At 40.0% G+C, this 17,500-nt stretch overlaps 1 protein-coding gene across 1 annotated transcript in view; it reads right to left on the reverse strand.

The window, feature by feature from the left end:
- LOC135091218 (anoctamin-5-like) overlaps positions 1-17,500 on the reverse strand; it is a 67,109-nt gene that overhangs the window by 35,407 nt on the left and 14,202 nt on the right. The window contains exons 3-4 of the mRNA XM_063988662.1: positions 15,055-15,405; positions 14,359-14,511 (exon numbers count right to left, since the gene is read on the reverse strand). Of these exons, the coding sequence (XP_063844732.1) occupies positions 14,359-14,511; positions 15,055-15,405 (504 nt within the window). The remainder of the gene's footprint in view (positions 1-14,358; positions 14,512-15,054; positions 15,406-17,500) is intronic.

Consider the following 17,500-nt stretch of genomic DNA (forward strand, 5'->3'; position numbering starts at 1 on the left):
TGAACTTATTGGGGTCCTTAAAGGTTTACATAGTACTTGTGATAATCTAACATACTTTAGTGGAAGTTATTGAGGTTTTCAGGAGTATTTTAATTCTTATAGCAATAGTTTAGCAGGCTTTAGTCTAGAGAAAGTTATTGGGGCTCGAGTTTAATAGGCTCTAATGGAAATTATTGGGGTTTTCAATGGTTTTCATGATTCTGGTAGTGACTTAACGGAGTTTTGAAGGTGTTTTCATGATTCTAGTGAGGAGGCTGTTGTGGTTTTCAAAGAGTTTCATAATCCAAGTGATAGTTCAACAACCTGTACTGGACATTATTGGGATTTTCAAGGGTGTCTTCATGATTCTATGGATAGTTTAACAGGTCCTTTTAGAAGTCAGCGTGGTTTTCTATGGAGTTTTCATGAATTTGGTGACAGCTTAATTAGAATTCCGCATTAACAATAAGAAAGACATCGATGCGAACCAGACCAACAATGCCTGTGGCCTTGAAAACAGTTTCATAATAATAGATACGTTCCCTTAACTCCTTCACTGCTATGGTCTTCTTATATCAACATACAAAACACTGTAAAAGAAAGAAAACTACTCGTATTTCCTTGGACACAGAAACGATGTAAAAGATGGTTAATATCACCTTTCCTAACCTACAGAACTACATATTTAAGAGGCTGTCGTGGAAAACTATCTGAAAATTGTACATTGAGAAAATATTGCGTAACAGTGAAAAGATTAAGCTACAAACACTAACATTTACCATCAACAACACCCAAAAAACTCACATAATCCTGGAGGCGCCGAAAATAAAGAGACACGCCAATATAATACCGTTACCTTCCTAACCATCCATCAGGTATCCAGGTAACAAATGCCTTTACCTGGAACTGCGCAACATGCCTGACTTCTGGTGGGCGGCGGGCGGAGGAGAGAAAGCTGGAGTGGTGGCGGGTGGAAGAAAGGCGGGGTGGGGTGATGGGGGAGAAGGAGGGACGGCGGTAGGCTGGGGTGCTTGGGGTGTAGCGGGGCAGGGAGATGTCAGCGTTGGCAGGCTTGATGTAATTCCTAAGAGGGTCATAGCGTTTCATGATGGGAGAGTGGCTGGCTGTGCTTCTATGGGAGGGTGTCTGCTGGTGCGTCACTGGTGGGGAGTGTGGCTGGTTGTGCTTCTTCACTGATTCCGGATGAGTGTGTGTGAGAGTGACTGAGTGAATGTTGTGTTACTGTTTCTGTTTCGTATTTGTGTTCGTTATTTCTATTTGTTTTCGTCTTTTTTTTTTTATTGGAATATAGTGAGTTTTGAAGACTGTATGAAAATGATAAAGTACAAAATGTAAATAAATATAATGAGTGTATATGGGAGTGTTGTGTTATTGTTATTTCTTCCTGTGTTAAATATATGGTAAATTTTTATTGTTGTTTATAGATAATAGTGCAGAAACGAGGCACGCGAGTGAGTGTCTGTATGTGTGAAGGATGTGTTTTTGTTGCTCTTTTTTCTTGTGTTGGTTATCTGTCTTTTTAATAGAAATATATCACGTTTTTACGGTTGAAGAGTAAAAATAGTCACAAATATAGTATACTGATCAAGTGAGTGAGTGTTTATGCGTGTGAAGATTGTGTTACTTTCACCTGTGTTGGTTTTCACTTTGGTTTTCTTTTTGATAGTAATGTGGCAGGTTTGATAATAAATGTAATATAGAAATAGAGTCTCGGAGCTTTCAATTCCAATTTATTTACCTATCATCATTTTATATTCCCGTACTTTTTCAACAAATATAATTATTCTTTTTTACAATTATTTATTCTTTTCAAAATGTTCCTTGTATTTTCTCTTTTTTTTTATTTTAATACAAAGTTCTTATAATACTGCATGTACTTTGTTAACTACTACTACTACTACTACTACTATTACTACTACTACTACTACCACTACTACTACCAGTGAACAACGGACGCTTCTTACTAACGTACAAGTGGAAGGAAAAGATTAGAGAAAATAAAAGTAATGTGTGTGTGCGTGTGTGTGTGTGTGTGTGTGTGTGTGTGTGTGTGTGTGTGTGTGTGATCTTCTGCCTTGCCGGTCTCCTGAAGGTGTCTCAGTCGAAGAAAACTATTGAAGAAAAAGGGTAAAAATCGATATGGTTGTTCTGTCTTTCCTTTTCCCCTTTACGAATTGTTTGCTGTTTTCTTCTCCGCTACTTGTCTATTGTATTTATCTGCTGTTTTTTTTTTTTTGTTTTTTTTTGTTTTCTCTTCTCTTTTACTTGTTTATTTGTTTCCTTCTTTTATATTTTATTTTTTTATACTGTTTTTTCTCCTTTTACCACTTGTTTATGGCTCTCTTTTCTTCTCCTTTATGGCTTGTTTATTGTTTTCTTCTTTCATTCGTTTACTTGCTTTGTTTTCTGTTCTCTTTTACTTGTTTATTTGTTCTCTTCTCTTTTCTTTGATTTGTTTATTGTTTCTCTTCTTTTACCTCTTGTTTATGGTTATCGTTTTCTTCTTTTATGTCTTGTTTACTCTTTTTTTTCTTTTCTCTTATTTGTTTATTTCATTCTACTTCTTTTCTATTTGTTTACTATTTATCTAAAGGTTTGTTTACTGAATTATTTTTCTTTCACGATATGTTTACTTTTTCCCCTTTTTTTATATTTTTATTGTTTTCTTCTCTTTTACTACTTGTTTTCTCCTTTCCTTCTCTTTTACTTCTTCACTTGCTTTTTCTTCTCTTTTCTATAATTTACTTACTGTTTTTCCTTCTCCTCTACGCTTTTTTACTGCATTTCTGTTTTATTTGTTCTTCACTGGTTTACTTTTTTTTTCTTTTTTACTTGTTTATTGTATTTTTCTTTATTTACTTTTTTTCCTTTTACTAACTTGTTTAATGTCTTCTCCCAGTTTACGATTTGTTTTCTTCTTCTTACTTCATTTAGGTCTCTTATTTATTGCATTCCCTTCTTTGCTTACTGTTTTTTTCTTTCTTCATTTTACGATATATTTATTGCATTTCCTTCTCTTTTTATAGTTTTCTTCCTTCTTCACGACTTATTATATTCCGTTTTCTGTTTACTATTTTTCCTCCCTTTCACGACTCGTATGTTTGTTCTTCTACGATATTTACAGTTTGTTTGTTTGTTTGTTTGTTTTCTCTCCCCTTTTAGACTTGTTTGTTTATTCCTCTGCCTCTTAATGTAACCCGTCCTGTCTGTCACACTGGATTTTCACTACTATTACTATTACATTGCTATTTTCTTCCGTTTCACGACTCGTATGTTTGTTCCTCTAATATATTTACTGTTTTTTTTTTCCTTGTATATTTATTCCTCTGCCGTGCTCTTAATGTAACCCCGTTTGTCTATCACACTGGATTTGCACTACTGTTCCTCTAATATACTCTTTTTTTTCTTCCCTTGTATATTTATTCCTCTGTCGTGCTCTTAATGTAACCCCATCCTGTCTGTCACACTGGCCTTGCACTGAGAGAATGCCGACCCTCGCCACGTCTACTTGCTGAATTGAGTGGCCTTGTCCTGCGGGGCTGTAGCGGCCACCCACGGCACCTTAATGGGGACTTGATGGTGTGTGTGTGTGTGTGTGTGTGTGTGTGTGCCCGTGTGTTGGTGCGTCTCACTAATTGCGTCAAGCACACCTTATTCACTCGTAATCTCCAGTAATCATATCAGTAGGCTAATAATTCTCAGGTGAGGTTGGTGTGCCCGTGTGTTGATGCGTCTCATCTATGTAATTCACTCGTAATATTTGCAGGAATTACATCAGTAGGCCAGTAATTCTTGGGTGAGGTTGGTGTGCTCCTGTGTTGATGCGTCTCACTGTCTCTAACACACTCGTAATCTGCAGGAATCACATCAGCAGGCCAGGAATACTTGGGTGAGATTGATTTGTACGGTGCTTCTTCATTGACTCTCCTCGAATCACGTTTGGAGTCACGCTGAGATGTGCAAGTTAATCCTCCGACTCCTGTGGTTTCTCCTCTTGATGAAATTGACTAGTGCAAGGTTAGAGTATAACTTCCAAAGCCACCAATGACAGTAAAGTGATGGAGGAAATTAATGTAGTGCCTGTAACCTTACTTTTCCCCCTTGAAATCGTATACTTCAATGTGCGTTATTGTCATGTCATGTTGTTACTAGCACTCAATGGGGTGTGTTAAGCTCCCACGAATAACAGACACTGCATGACTTTATTCCCTCGTGTCTCTTGCAATCGTGTAATTGTGTTGGCCGATTTTTTTTTTTTTCTTTTTTTTCAGTTTTCCTTGTGATGCTATGTTGTGTTCAAGTTTCCAGGAATAACAGGCACTGCATTACTTCCCCTATGACGTTACGTTCCTGCCTGGCCACGGCACTATGGGGGTCACACACGCTCGGCCGCCAGGGAGCCACACCGCCACGCCACGACCCTGGCCCACCACACACTGAAGTCCCCGCTTACACCACCTCTCCCTTCCCGCTGCCAGTCACGTAACCCTCGAGCGCTCAATGGACGATACGCGCGCTCATTGGCTGCACGGGCGAGCACAAGGCGAAGCAGTGCCGTACTAAACGCAGGATGGGGCTCGCGCTGGTAAATCCAGGTGTAATCCAAGTCCAATCCAGGCGTAATCCATACTAGTAGGAGCGGATGTCGTGGATGGTTTCCAAGCGCGGCGCCTTGAATTCTCTCCCTCTCGCTATGGATTCCCGATAACTCACACTTGGCGGCTCGCTGCAGTGGGTAATATTTATACCTACAATCTAGTCACGTCAAAATATGCGTGAGGGATTCTAGGACGAGGCGACTCTGTGTGTGAGTGTGTGTGTGTGTGTGTGGGTGTGTGTGGGTTGATTACGACACCAGATGAAAGAGAGAGAGAGAGAGAGAGAGAGAGAGAGAAAGAGAGAGAGAGGGGAGGGATAGAAAGTAGGCAAGGGAGGAGCCAGGAGTATAAATGAATAGGAGGTACATGACGGACACACTGACATACTGATAAACTGCCCTCCAGCATACATCCTCCTCACACCCCACACTGAGCCTGCCTTCACACCCCTCCCCAACACTTCCCCCTCACCCCACACCCTACACTACCCACTTCCTCTCCCCACACTACCTATATCCCATTGCCCCTCACCTCACGCGACACCCTCCCATACACACTCATCACTCACCACTGTTCTTCCCCCTACACTCCTATACTTCCCCTCTCCTCCACATTCCTACAGTACACCTCACGTCCACACCTCCACATCCCAGTGATCCTCGCCTCCACACCCACACACGCTAGTATTGTTCTTGTTACTGCCACCTCTCGTCCACACTGATCCATATCTGATGTACCCCTAAAATATTTTCCTTTTCCATATTGCATCCTTCACTCCTCCACATTCCAAACACCTGTCTGTCCATTTAAACATTTACACACTCCTCTACACCTAAGACACGCCAAAATTTCCATTTTCCTCCACATTCAGTCACTTTTCCACTTCACTCTACATCCCAAACACTGCCCCTCTGTTCTCCACCTAGACACACCCACACCATACTCCACATCTAACACATCTCCAAAAACTTCCTTTTCCTTCCACATCACATCCCAAACACCTGTCCATCCACAAACACTCCCACACTACTTCACATGTACAAAGGGCAGTTCAACATGATTTCTACCACTTCCCCTCCCCTCCACATCCCAAACACTACCCCTTTTTATCCACCACTCCCACACACACACAGCTAAACACCCCTCACCCCCACACACACATAAATGCCAAAACACATACCAAAACACTGGCTCACTCACCACACAAATTCCAGTATTTCAACAATACGCCCACGCATCCACCGCACCCCCTCCTCACCCACCCAAAGCCTCTCCCACACCCCCCACGCCCCCATTCCGTACCATCAGACGAACAAATACCACGTAATACATTCGATAGAAAATTATCCATCGATTCTCAGGATTTAATAGCGTGCCAGAACTCTGCATCTTCACTTAATTTATGAGCAAACGGATTTTCTGCACCACAACAAATCCATACGTGTGTTTGTGGCGCTCCAGTTGATGCTTAATGTATATTGTAGTGATGTTGGGAATGTTTTCTCCACGTTCCCTCATCAAGATTAGTGACGATGGTGGTGGTGATGGTGATGGTGATGGTGATAGTGATGATGATGGTGATGGTGATGATGATGGTGATGGTGATAGTGATGGTGATGGTGATAGTGATGGTGATGGTGATGGTGATAGTGATGATGATGGTGATGGTGATAGTGATGATCATGGTGATGGTGATAGTGATGATGATGGTGATGGTGATAGTGATGATGATGGTGATGGTGATAGTGATGGTGATGGTGATGGTGATAGTGATGGTGATGGTGATAGTGATGGTGATGGTGATGGTGATGATGATGGTGATGGTGATAGTGATGGTGATGATGATGGTGATGGTGTTGATGATGGTGATGGTGATAGTGATGGTGATGGTGATAGTGATGATGATGGTGATGGTGATAGTGATGATGATGGTGATGGTGATAGTGATGACGTGGTGATGGTGATAGTGATGGTGATGGTGATAGTGATGGTGATGGTGATGGTGATGGTGATGGTGATAGTGATGGTGATGGTGATAGTGATGGTGATGGTGATAGTGATGATGATGGTGATGGTGATAGTGATGATGATGGTGATGGTGATAGTGATGATGATGGTGATGGTGATAGTGATGGTGATGGTGATGGTGATAGTGATGATGATGGTGATTGTGATAGTGATGACGATGGTGATGGTGATAGTGATGATGGTGATGGTGATAGTGATAATGATGGTGATAGTGATGATGGTGATGGTGATAGTGATGATGATGGTGATGATGATGGTGATGGTGATAGTGATGATGATGGTGATAATGATGATCATGGTGATGGTGATGGTGATAGTGATGGTGATGGTGATAGTGATGATGATGGTGATGGTGATAGTGATGATGATGGTGATGGTGATAGTGATGATGATGGTGATGGTGATAGTGATGGTGATGGTGATAGTGATGATGGTGATGGTGATAGTGATGATGATGGTGATGGTGATAGTGATGATGATGGTGATGGTGATAGTGATGGTGATGGTGATGGTGATAGTGATGATGATGGTGATGGTGATAGTGATGACGATGGTGATGGTGATAGTGATGATGGTGATGGTGATAGTGATGATGATGGTGATAGTGATGATGGTGATGGTGATAGTGATGATGATGGTGATGATGATAGTGATGACGATGGTGATGGTGATAGTGATGATGATGGTGATGGTGATGGTGATGATGATGGTGATGGTGATAGTGATGGTGATGGTGATAGTGATGATGGTGATGGTGATCGTGATGATGATGGTGATGGTGATAGTGATGGTGATGGTGATAGTGATGATGGTGATGGTGATAGTGATGATGATGATGGTGATAGTGATGACGATGGTGATGGTGATAGTGATGGTGATGGTGATAGTGATGATGATGGTGACGGTGATAGTGATGATGATGGTGATGGTCTCAGAAATAGTGATAGGTAAATGGAATGGACTCAGTAATCAGGTTGTTCGTGCGGATTCATCAGGGAGATTTAGAAGATTAGATACATTAAATGTATCTATAAATTTTATGGATGGGGATGATCGGTGGAAATGCATACTAAGTTGGTGTGTTTCGTACAGGGACTGCCACGTGTAGGCCTGGTGGCTTCCTGCAGCTTCCATTGTCATCTTATGTTCTTGTGCTCTTGTGATGATAATGATGACGACGATGATGTTGGCGACAATGATGGTGGTGATGATGATGATGATGATCGTGATGATGATTAAGGTGATGATGAGAATAAGGATGATAATGATGATGATGATGAACAGAAACAAGGGAACAAGTGAAATAAAAAAAAAGGAGAACAACAGTAAACAGATCGTAGAAGGGAGGTTAATATTGTTTGTTTAGGAGGGTGAAAATGATTGCTGATAGAAATAATGGGATGATGACATAAATGATGATGAAGATGAGAATGCAAAGTTTTCTTCTTCTTTTCCAGTACTCTCAATGTTGATAAAGGATGACCATGGCAATGAAAGAGTTCAGTACTTGTGTGAATTACTCCCCATTAGGAAACACGGGATGCGCAACAACTGACGCCTCTCTCGCTACTATTCGCCAACCAGTGTATGTAAAAGTTAAAGGCATCACTCCTTCATACTTGGAGCATATATTGACTTACATAAGAGTGCATCGCCCCGGATAAAGGTTCGAGATGTTTATACGGGAAGGCTGCAGACCCAAAAATTAACCCACTGCTTCCCAAAAACCTTCAGACTAAAAAGGGCGGCCTATAAACTATATTTCATGCATGTTTAAGTGTATGTATTTGAAGTGGGTATAATAAAGTGTTGCAAGTGTTTCAAATGTTTCTAACTCGCGTGTGAGGAGATAAAGAGGTGAGGAGCCTGCTCAGTGCTCTCCCGCCTCCACCTGTCCGGGAATCGAAACCTAGAGTTCTAAGTTGTGAGCCGCACGTGTTAACCATTACGCTAAGGAGGCAGCTGTGTCATTTGAGGCAACTCATCATTGCCAGGCTACTCAAGAGCGCTCCAGCAGCCAATCTATACTATTTATACATTCTATTGACGCCAAGGGGAGGGCACTGGCGGCAAGCTTGTGTCCCTGTGCCGGGCTTCCAACCTGGGCTGTGTTCCTACAAAGACACCGCCCATGCCCCCGTAGAAAACTACCACTTACGCATTTTATTTGTTTATTTATTTTATCTTTTTTTTTTCTTTTTACGTGTTACGGAGACCGGCCAAAAATAAAAAAAAAATAAAAAAATGTAAAGAGCTCTCTCAGTATCCACAAATATCCAAAAAGATAATTATAGATACAGATTTTAAATACTTGGTCATAAGTGTCTTGATGCTCATCTGTTTAAACTAATTATATCGTTAAAGTAAATTAATGTAGGGAAGCCTCTTCCCCATCCAGACAATGTTTGTAAACAGAAATACTTCGAGAATGCAAACTTTAACCCTTTCACTGTAACACAACTCCTTCCATAAGCACCTACAGCTTTCTGGATTTGTACTACACTTTCTTGAATGCCTATGAAAAGAGAAAATAAAACCCGATTTTCTCTTTTCCCAGTGTGTTCGTCCGTACAGTCAATATTTACAGCGGCTCTGAATATCAACAAAGGATCACAGCACTGAAAGGATTAACACAGACACATAGCATAAGCACTAGTATCATCACAACAATAGACACAAACAGAACAACTGTTAACGTTCACATTCTTTTTACGTAAGAGGAACACTGGCTTGGGACAACAAAGAGAAAAGACCATAGCAGGGAAAGGACGAACATAACCACTCATGAACACTAACATAAGCACTAGTATCAGTACAACAATAGACACAAACAGAACAACTGGTAACGATGTAAGAGGAACATTGGCCTAGAGTAACAAAAAGAAAAAAATAATAATAATTCTACTGAGGCGCCAGTAAGTGAAGAGAGAACCAGAAAAAAATTACCCAGAATTGGAGGTTATATAAATGCTATGAAACCTTTGATTGGTGAACACTAACTTTCCGTCACCAGCACTAGGTCAGCCCCAGAAAGCGTGACACCCTAATGATGTATGAGCGTGATAAACCAGCTAGCGTAATAAATTAGCGTGATAAACAAGAGTTCGATGCCACACACTCCTCATGACGGTAAACAACTTAGTCCTCCTGCAATCTTAATGAAAGAGAAAACGTAATGAAGGCAGACTAAAGTGAAAAAAAAAAACTTATAGCGAGAAAGAAAGCCTCCGAGGATTTAGTTAAGAAGAAAACATGGAGAAAGAGGGATGAACAGGAAGAAAGAAAATAGACAGACAGGAAGAAAGAAAGAAAGAAAGAAAGAAAGAGAAAAAAGAAAGGAAGAAAGAGAGAAAAGGAAGGAAAGAAAGGAAAAAAATAAAAAGCAGACAGACTAACGGGCGGGCTGAAAAACAGGAGAGAAAGAAAGAAAGAAAAGAAGAAAGAAAGAAAGAAAGAAAAAAAGAAAGAAAGAAAGAAAGGAAGAAGAAAGAAATACACAGACAAACAGGCACTTGCCAGAAAAGAAAAATGAGGAAAAAAAAACAAAGAAAGAAAGCAAGGAAGGAAGCATGAGAAAAAAGAGAGAAACAGCTAGCTAACAAACTAATTAACAAACTAACAAAGGAAAACAAAGAAAGACGAAAAGAAATTCATACAATACTACGTACTTCAGCTGATAAAAAGTGCGGAAGATTAAATAATAAGGCAAGGATAATACGAGGAGGAACGCAAGCACGAATGAAAGAAATATAAACAAAAACACGACAAGAAATAAAATCATGGAAAACAAGACAGTATAGAAGAACAAAAAAGGAAATAAACAGTACGATTTTTTTTTTACTCAAATTAAAGAGACGCTAAAAAAAAAAAGGGAGAAAATAAAGAGTAGCTGTAATTTTAACGAAGAAAACCCATTGAAAAATATAGATCGGGAAATAACAATAAACATAAGCGAAAAATACATACGTAAACAAATAAACAAACAAAAAATAAGGAAGAAACAAATAAAAGATCCTACAATTTATGGCAAAGAAAAATAAAAAGAGGAAGAATGTTAAGCAAAACACCGTAACAGCAGAGGAAAAGAAGAAGAAGAAAAAAGAGATGCAGAATTGAAAGAGGGTAGACTAACATGACGGCAGGACAAAGCAGGACGTGAAATATGTAGGGCGGTGCAGGGCGGGAGGCGGGGAAAGTGACAGCGAGGGCGTGGAAGGAAGGAATGCACCTCACTTATTCATACAGCACGCCCCACACAATGACGGAGACCTGGGCGTGAGATGGAGGTGGTAGTGGTGGTGGTGGTGGTGGTGGTGGCTTTCATAGGTACTTCTGTTATTGCTGCTTCTGCTACTACTACTAAATGGGTAGTTACGTTCGAATGTTGCCACCACTAGTACTACTACTATCAATGTTGCTACTACTGCTACTACTGCTACTACTACTATTACTACTACTACAACTTTTATTATTATTATTATTATTATTATTATTATTATTATTATTATTATTATTATTATTATTATTATTATTATCGTTATTGCTATTGTTGTTGCTGTTGTTACTACTACTGCTACTACTTTTTTCTATGTAGGAGGGACACTGGACAAGGGCAACAAAAACCCAATAAAAAAAACCCACTGAATAGAAAAAGCCTACTATTACAACTACTATTACTACTACTACTACTACTACTACTACTACTACTACAACTACAACTACTCACAGCAACAAAAGCACCTAATAATACCAATAACCTACTACTACAATACAAATTCTACAAATACTCCTACTCTTGTCCTTATTACTACCACCACCACCACCACCACCTGCCGCCGCCACCACCACCACCACCTGCCGCCGCCACCACCACCACCACCATCCCCATTAGCACCATAGAGTACCCTTACCATTACTGACAGTCCCTCTATCTTACGTAATTGGCACACAGCACTATCGACCCATGTCACTATGCTTCATTCAAGGGCACGGAGGAGTGGGAGGAGGCACAGGAGGACAAAAGGGACTCGGAAAAGAACAAGGGCGCAAGGAGGGGAAGGAGGAGAAGGAAAGTGTCAGGTGAAAGAAAGATGTGAGGAGGAGATGCAATAATTGGTGCTAAAGTGATGGGGAATTGTCGTCACTACACACACACACACACACACACACACACACACACACACACACACACACACACACACACACACAGAATTATTTATGAAAGGGTGGTTGATTTTTCTGTCAATTTGTTGCTGAGTTGTTTGTTTTGTTCGAGTGGCGCTAAGTTCAATGTTTATGTTCGCTTTGTGTATGCTGCTGCTGTTGTTACTGCTGCTGCTACTACGACTACAGCAACCACTAATGTTATTACTGATACCGCCACCACCATCACTACCACCACCATCATCTCAACAACAACAACAACAACAACAACAACAACACAACAACAACAACAACAACAACAACGCAACAACAACAACAACAAAAACAACAACAATCGTATCATGCTTTTAGCCTCAAGTTCCTTTCAGCGCAGTCCCCCTGAATAATTAAAGAAAATTACCCATACCCTTTTCGTTTTCTGTGAACCACTAATACATTACATAACTTCATGACTAACTTGTGCAAAACTTCATCTTCTTTTTCCCCTTCCCCTCCCATTTCCACTGACCGTAAAAAGGCTGGGGTGCAGTAGCAATGATCCTTGGTTCTCACAAACGCGAAGAAGAAAACGGAGAGAAACAAAGAAATAGTCACTCAGTTATTAATCAAATATATTACAACAAATATATTTGTCGCCATATTAATACAGACAGATAGATGAAGGTTGAAAAATATAAACAATTACTTCAGGCAACACCGCCATTACTGCCTGCTCTGTGTGTGTGTGTGTGTGTGTGTGTGTGTGTGTGTGTGTGTGTGTGTGTGTGTGTGTGTGTGTGTGTGTGTGTGTGTGTGTGTGTGTGTGTGAACTTTAGGTGACCCGGAAGGGGAAGTGATATTCACGACGATACTAACAAAAATTAAAGTTTGATCTGCTTGATGCATCTCTGTCTGCCTGTCTGTCTGTCTGTCTGTCTGCCTGTCTATCTCTGTCTGCCTATATGTATGTATGCATGTATGTACGTACGTATGTATGTTTTTGTCTGTCTCTCTTTCTTTATCAGTCTCTCTTTCTTTGCCTCTGTCTATTTGTTTATCTGTCTTTCTGTATATCTGTCTGCCTTTGTATGTAGTCTGTCTGTCTGTCTGTCTGTCTGTCTATTTGTATGCATATCTGTCTGTCTGTCTATTTGTATGTATATTTGTCTGTCTGTCTATTTGTATATATATCTGTCTGTCTGTCTGTCTATTTGTATATATATATATATATATATATATATATATATATATATATATATATATATATATATATATATATATATATATATATATATATATATATATATATATATATATATATATATGTCTGTCTGTCTGTCTTTCTATTTTTATGTATATCTGTCTGTCTGTCTGTCTTTCTATTTTTATGTTTATCTGTCTGTCTGTCTGTCTTTCTGTCTTTCTCTATATATGTGTGCCTTTACCTCTGTCTGTCTGTGTGTCTGCCTGTTATGTACTGTATGGTCTTTGCCTTTATTTTCTTTTATTTAACTTATGTCACTACTCTCTCTCTCTCTCTCTCTCTCTCTCTCTCTCTCTCTCTCTCTCTCTCTCTCTCTCTCTCTCTCTCTCTCTCTCTCTCTCTCTCTCTCTCTCTCTCTCTCTCTCTCCCCCCCCCGCCAATCAAAAATAACAGACACAAAATCGCACTTCTTCTCCCTTGTTTCATAGTGTAGTCAATATGGAGTATGAGTCAAACAGTCTAGCTGGGACATGAACGTGTGTTGCTGTTTAATATCACCTTGTAGCCAACCCATGAAAAATTAACAGGAATCGAAGCTCATAACGTATTCTCAAATGTGTCTGCGTCTTATTTCTACAACTTTCAACAACCTCTAGTGAAAGTTACACTATATGGGGACGGTCACGCTCAGGTCACGGGTCAGTCATTACTACACGCTCTTCAATGGGGACCGTGAGCGCCAGTGTGAACGCTTCCATTGAAATGCATACAACAATATATGACTGGGCCGTGAGCATGCCGTGACTTGAGCGTGACCGTCCCTGTAGTGTGTATCATAACCCTGGTGATAGTGTAACAAGTATCCTGCATCATCATCGAGAGAAGTACCCATGAAAACCCGATTCTTCACCTCTATGACATCCGCGGTAGATCAAGTACGGGGTTAAGTTAAAGGTGATTGGTGATTCCCTTAGAGTCGTTTTCTTCCACCAGAGCCTTGTTCTCAGCGCGCTCCGGTCGTCTTAACTTAACATAACATGGTATAACAAAACTAAATAAAACAGAGGAGGATAGAGTATAGTAGGATATAATAGAACAGAATAGAATGGAAGGAGAGACAGGATAGGAGAAAAGAATAAAGAAAAGAAAAAAAATGTTCGTTATCCCTTTCTACCTCAATAATCCATCTTTTCCTCTTCCTACCTGTATAGAATAGAATATAACAGGATAGAGTAGAACATAACACAATGGAAGAAAAGAGAACAAAACAGAACAGAAAAAAAATGAAACAAGAAAGAAAACTAAAACAATCACTCTATCCCTTTTCTACCTCGATAATCTACAATTTTTTCTCCCTGCCAGTATAAATTCACAGGTCGTCCTTACCTTGGAGTCGTCGGAGCCTTTCTGCAGCTTGAAGTGGTTCTGGTACTTGTCGTATTTGGCCTGCAGTGAGTCCGAGTTGGCCAGGGGGCGCGTGTCGTCCATGATGCTCCCCGGCAGTTGTACGCTCTCGTAAGACGTGTAGCTGCGGATGTCCTGCAGGAGGGAAGGATGGCACGGTTCGTAAGTCGAGGAGAAAGGCTGGGAGGTGTTCGTAACTAAGGTGAACTGGGAGGAGTTCGTAAAGCGAGGAGAGGAGGGAGAAGGGAGGAAGGGAGGAAAGGAAGTGACTGACAAACTGACTGACTGACTGACTGATTTGCTGACTGACAGACAGGCGGATAAAGAAACAAACAGATAAGCAGGCAGAAATATAGGCAGAGAAAGACACAAATACGGACAGATAAAGAAAAACTGACGAGAACAAAACAGACCTAAAGATCAAAACAGAAAGAAAATAAACTGACAAACTGACAACAAAAACAAAAACAAAGCAGACAAAGAAAAAGCAGAGATGTATAGAAAAAAAACACACAAACAGACAGACAGAAAAAAACAGAAAAAAACACAGACAGGCAGACAGACAGACAGACAAACAAATAGACAGACAGAGAGAAAATCATAAACATAAATACACACACACACACACACACACACACACACACACACACACACACACACACACACACACACACATACCTGCGCCATCCTGTGAGAGTTGGAGGGGATGCTGGAGGGTGTGTTGCGCATCACAGCTGATGAGGGAGGAGTCACGTCACCCTCTTGAAAGAAAACGAGGTCTGGAGGCCTTCTGCTGGGGCTCGCTGAGGAGACATACACACGAGGTTGCTCCTTCTCCCCTCCTCCTCCTCCTCCTTCCCTCTCTCCTTCACTACCACTTCCAATCGCTCCTCCTCCTCCTCCTCCTCCTCCTTCTGGGCTCAAGGGTGCTTCCTCCACAGTCTCTCTCGTCTCTGTCAGGCTTCCGTCATTCAGGTCCTCAGTCAGACTAGAGAAAGGGTCCCATGAGGCGAGTCCTGTTGACCAGATCTGTGGGGGCAGGGCACGAGTGATTAATGGATCAATGATTGGTGAATAAGTTAACTGTTGGGTAAAAGGAATTTTTTCGTGGTGTCTAGTCGGAGCTTGGTTGACTAATGATTGATGAATTGACTGACTGATTTATTCATTCATCTTTTAGTTTTATCGATTTTTTTATTTGATTATTCGTCTACTTAACCTATCTACTGATCTATGTATCTCATTTCAGTTTCTATTTATTTTATTTATTTATTTTTTATATATTTTTATTTATATATCTTTTTTTTTACTTTTTTTTTTTTTTGTGAGAAGTGAGTATTCTGTATTTGTCCTTCCTTTTTACTTGAACTTTTCAAGAGGGAGCTTTCAAGACACTTATCCTCTAATTTCTGATGATCGTTTCTCGCTCTACGTGGAATGGCATCTCAGTGGGCCTTTTTTTTTTTTTTTTCTCTATTAATTTTAATGTCCTTGGCCGGTGCACCCCTACATAAAAAAATAAATAAATAAATAAATAAAATAAGTAAATGAATAAAATTGAAAAGTCAGCGGTGGAAGCTAATGGAGGGAGGAGAGACTGGGTACGAACAAGAGGAGTTACGTAAGAATGAGTAGCCTGACATCAGATTAATTTTTCTTTTTCTTTTTTTTTTTTTTCCTTTAAGCCGACAGCAAGCAAGTGACAGAGGAGCTGGAAGACACGGAACGAATATCAACCGGAGGAGAAAAAAATGGGAATAACATAAAGTATGCAGATGATACTGTGCTTCTGGCCCACTTGAAGCACTGGTGGCCAAGCTGCAGGAGAGTTATGACAGGAAAGCTGGGAATCAATGCTAGTAAAACTGAGACAAAAAGAAAGCAGAGAGTTAGACTGGAGATACTGAATGGAGGAAGACCCATCAAGTAGAACATTTTAACGACCTTAGTAGCAGGATCCGTGGAGACAGAGAAAGCGAGCAAGAAATAAAGAGAGGGGTCTATCAAGCAATAAGAGCATTTTAACGATCTTAGTAGCAGGATCCGTAGAGACAGAGAAAGCGAGAAAGAAATAAAAAAAAGAGACAGCATTTGAAACTTAGAGGAAGGTTTTGACCACCTTGAGTATGAGAATGGAGATCAGAATCAGACTGTTAAGACGAAGACCTATCAAACCGTTGAAACACTTCGATGACCCTGAAAGCATGGTGAGTGTACATGAAGGAACCAAGAAAGAAAGAAAAAGAATGGGAGACAACATTTTCTACTTATCAGGAAGGTTTTAATCAACTGCGCTATGAGGATGGAGATGAAATTGAGAATGCTAATAGGTTTTATCTGGTACCTTTACTATACAAGTGTGAAATGCGAACAATTAATAGTGCATAGAGAAAGAATCTGTAAAAAAATGTGGTTTATAAGAAGAATTATACGAAAATTGCATGTACAGATGGATTTACAAGCGAGGACGTAATGAGAAGAGTGAGAGTAAACAGGTAAACAGGCAACTGATGAAGTGTGCAACAAGACAACAACTAAAGGTATTGGGTCACGTGATGAGACAGAGAGGATAAGAGAGGGACTGTTTGCTTGCTTGAGTGGAAGGAAGGACAGCGAAAGGTCATCACAGAATAGACAGACAGACAAACAGATCGTTACACATACAGATGATTAGACAAACAGACAAAGCAATCAACTAGAATCCACAGACAAAACAAAGACAAACAAACAGATGGATAACTCAAGTAACAAGTTGATAAATGAAGCACAGATGCACAGAAGATAGTCGAAAAAATATATATATATTCTTCGGAACAAATGTTAAAAACAGCAACAGAGAACAAAAACAAAAAAGAAAGGAAAGAAAAAAGAAAGGAAAAAAATCAAATTAATGAATGAAAAGGAAAAGGAAAGAAAAACGAAAGGAAGATTTAAAGAAAGAAAGAAAAAAAGAAAGAGAGAAAGAAAGAATTAATGAAAAAGAAAAATGAGTGAAAGAAAAAAGAAAGAAAAATAAATGAATGAATAAACGAGAATGGAAAAAAGAAAAAAAAAGAAAAGAAAGAAAGAAAAGAAAAAGACACAAAAGAACGAATGAAAGAAAGAAAGATACGAAGAAAACAAA

Source organism: Scylla paramamosain, chromosome 37 (assembly GCF_035594125.1).
Source record: "Scylla paramamosain isolate STU-SP2022 chromosome 37, ASM3559412v1, whole genome shotgun sequence".
Lineage (NCBI taxonomy): Eukaryota > Metazoa > Arthropoda > Malacostraca > Decapoda > Portunidae > Scylla > Scylla paramamosain.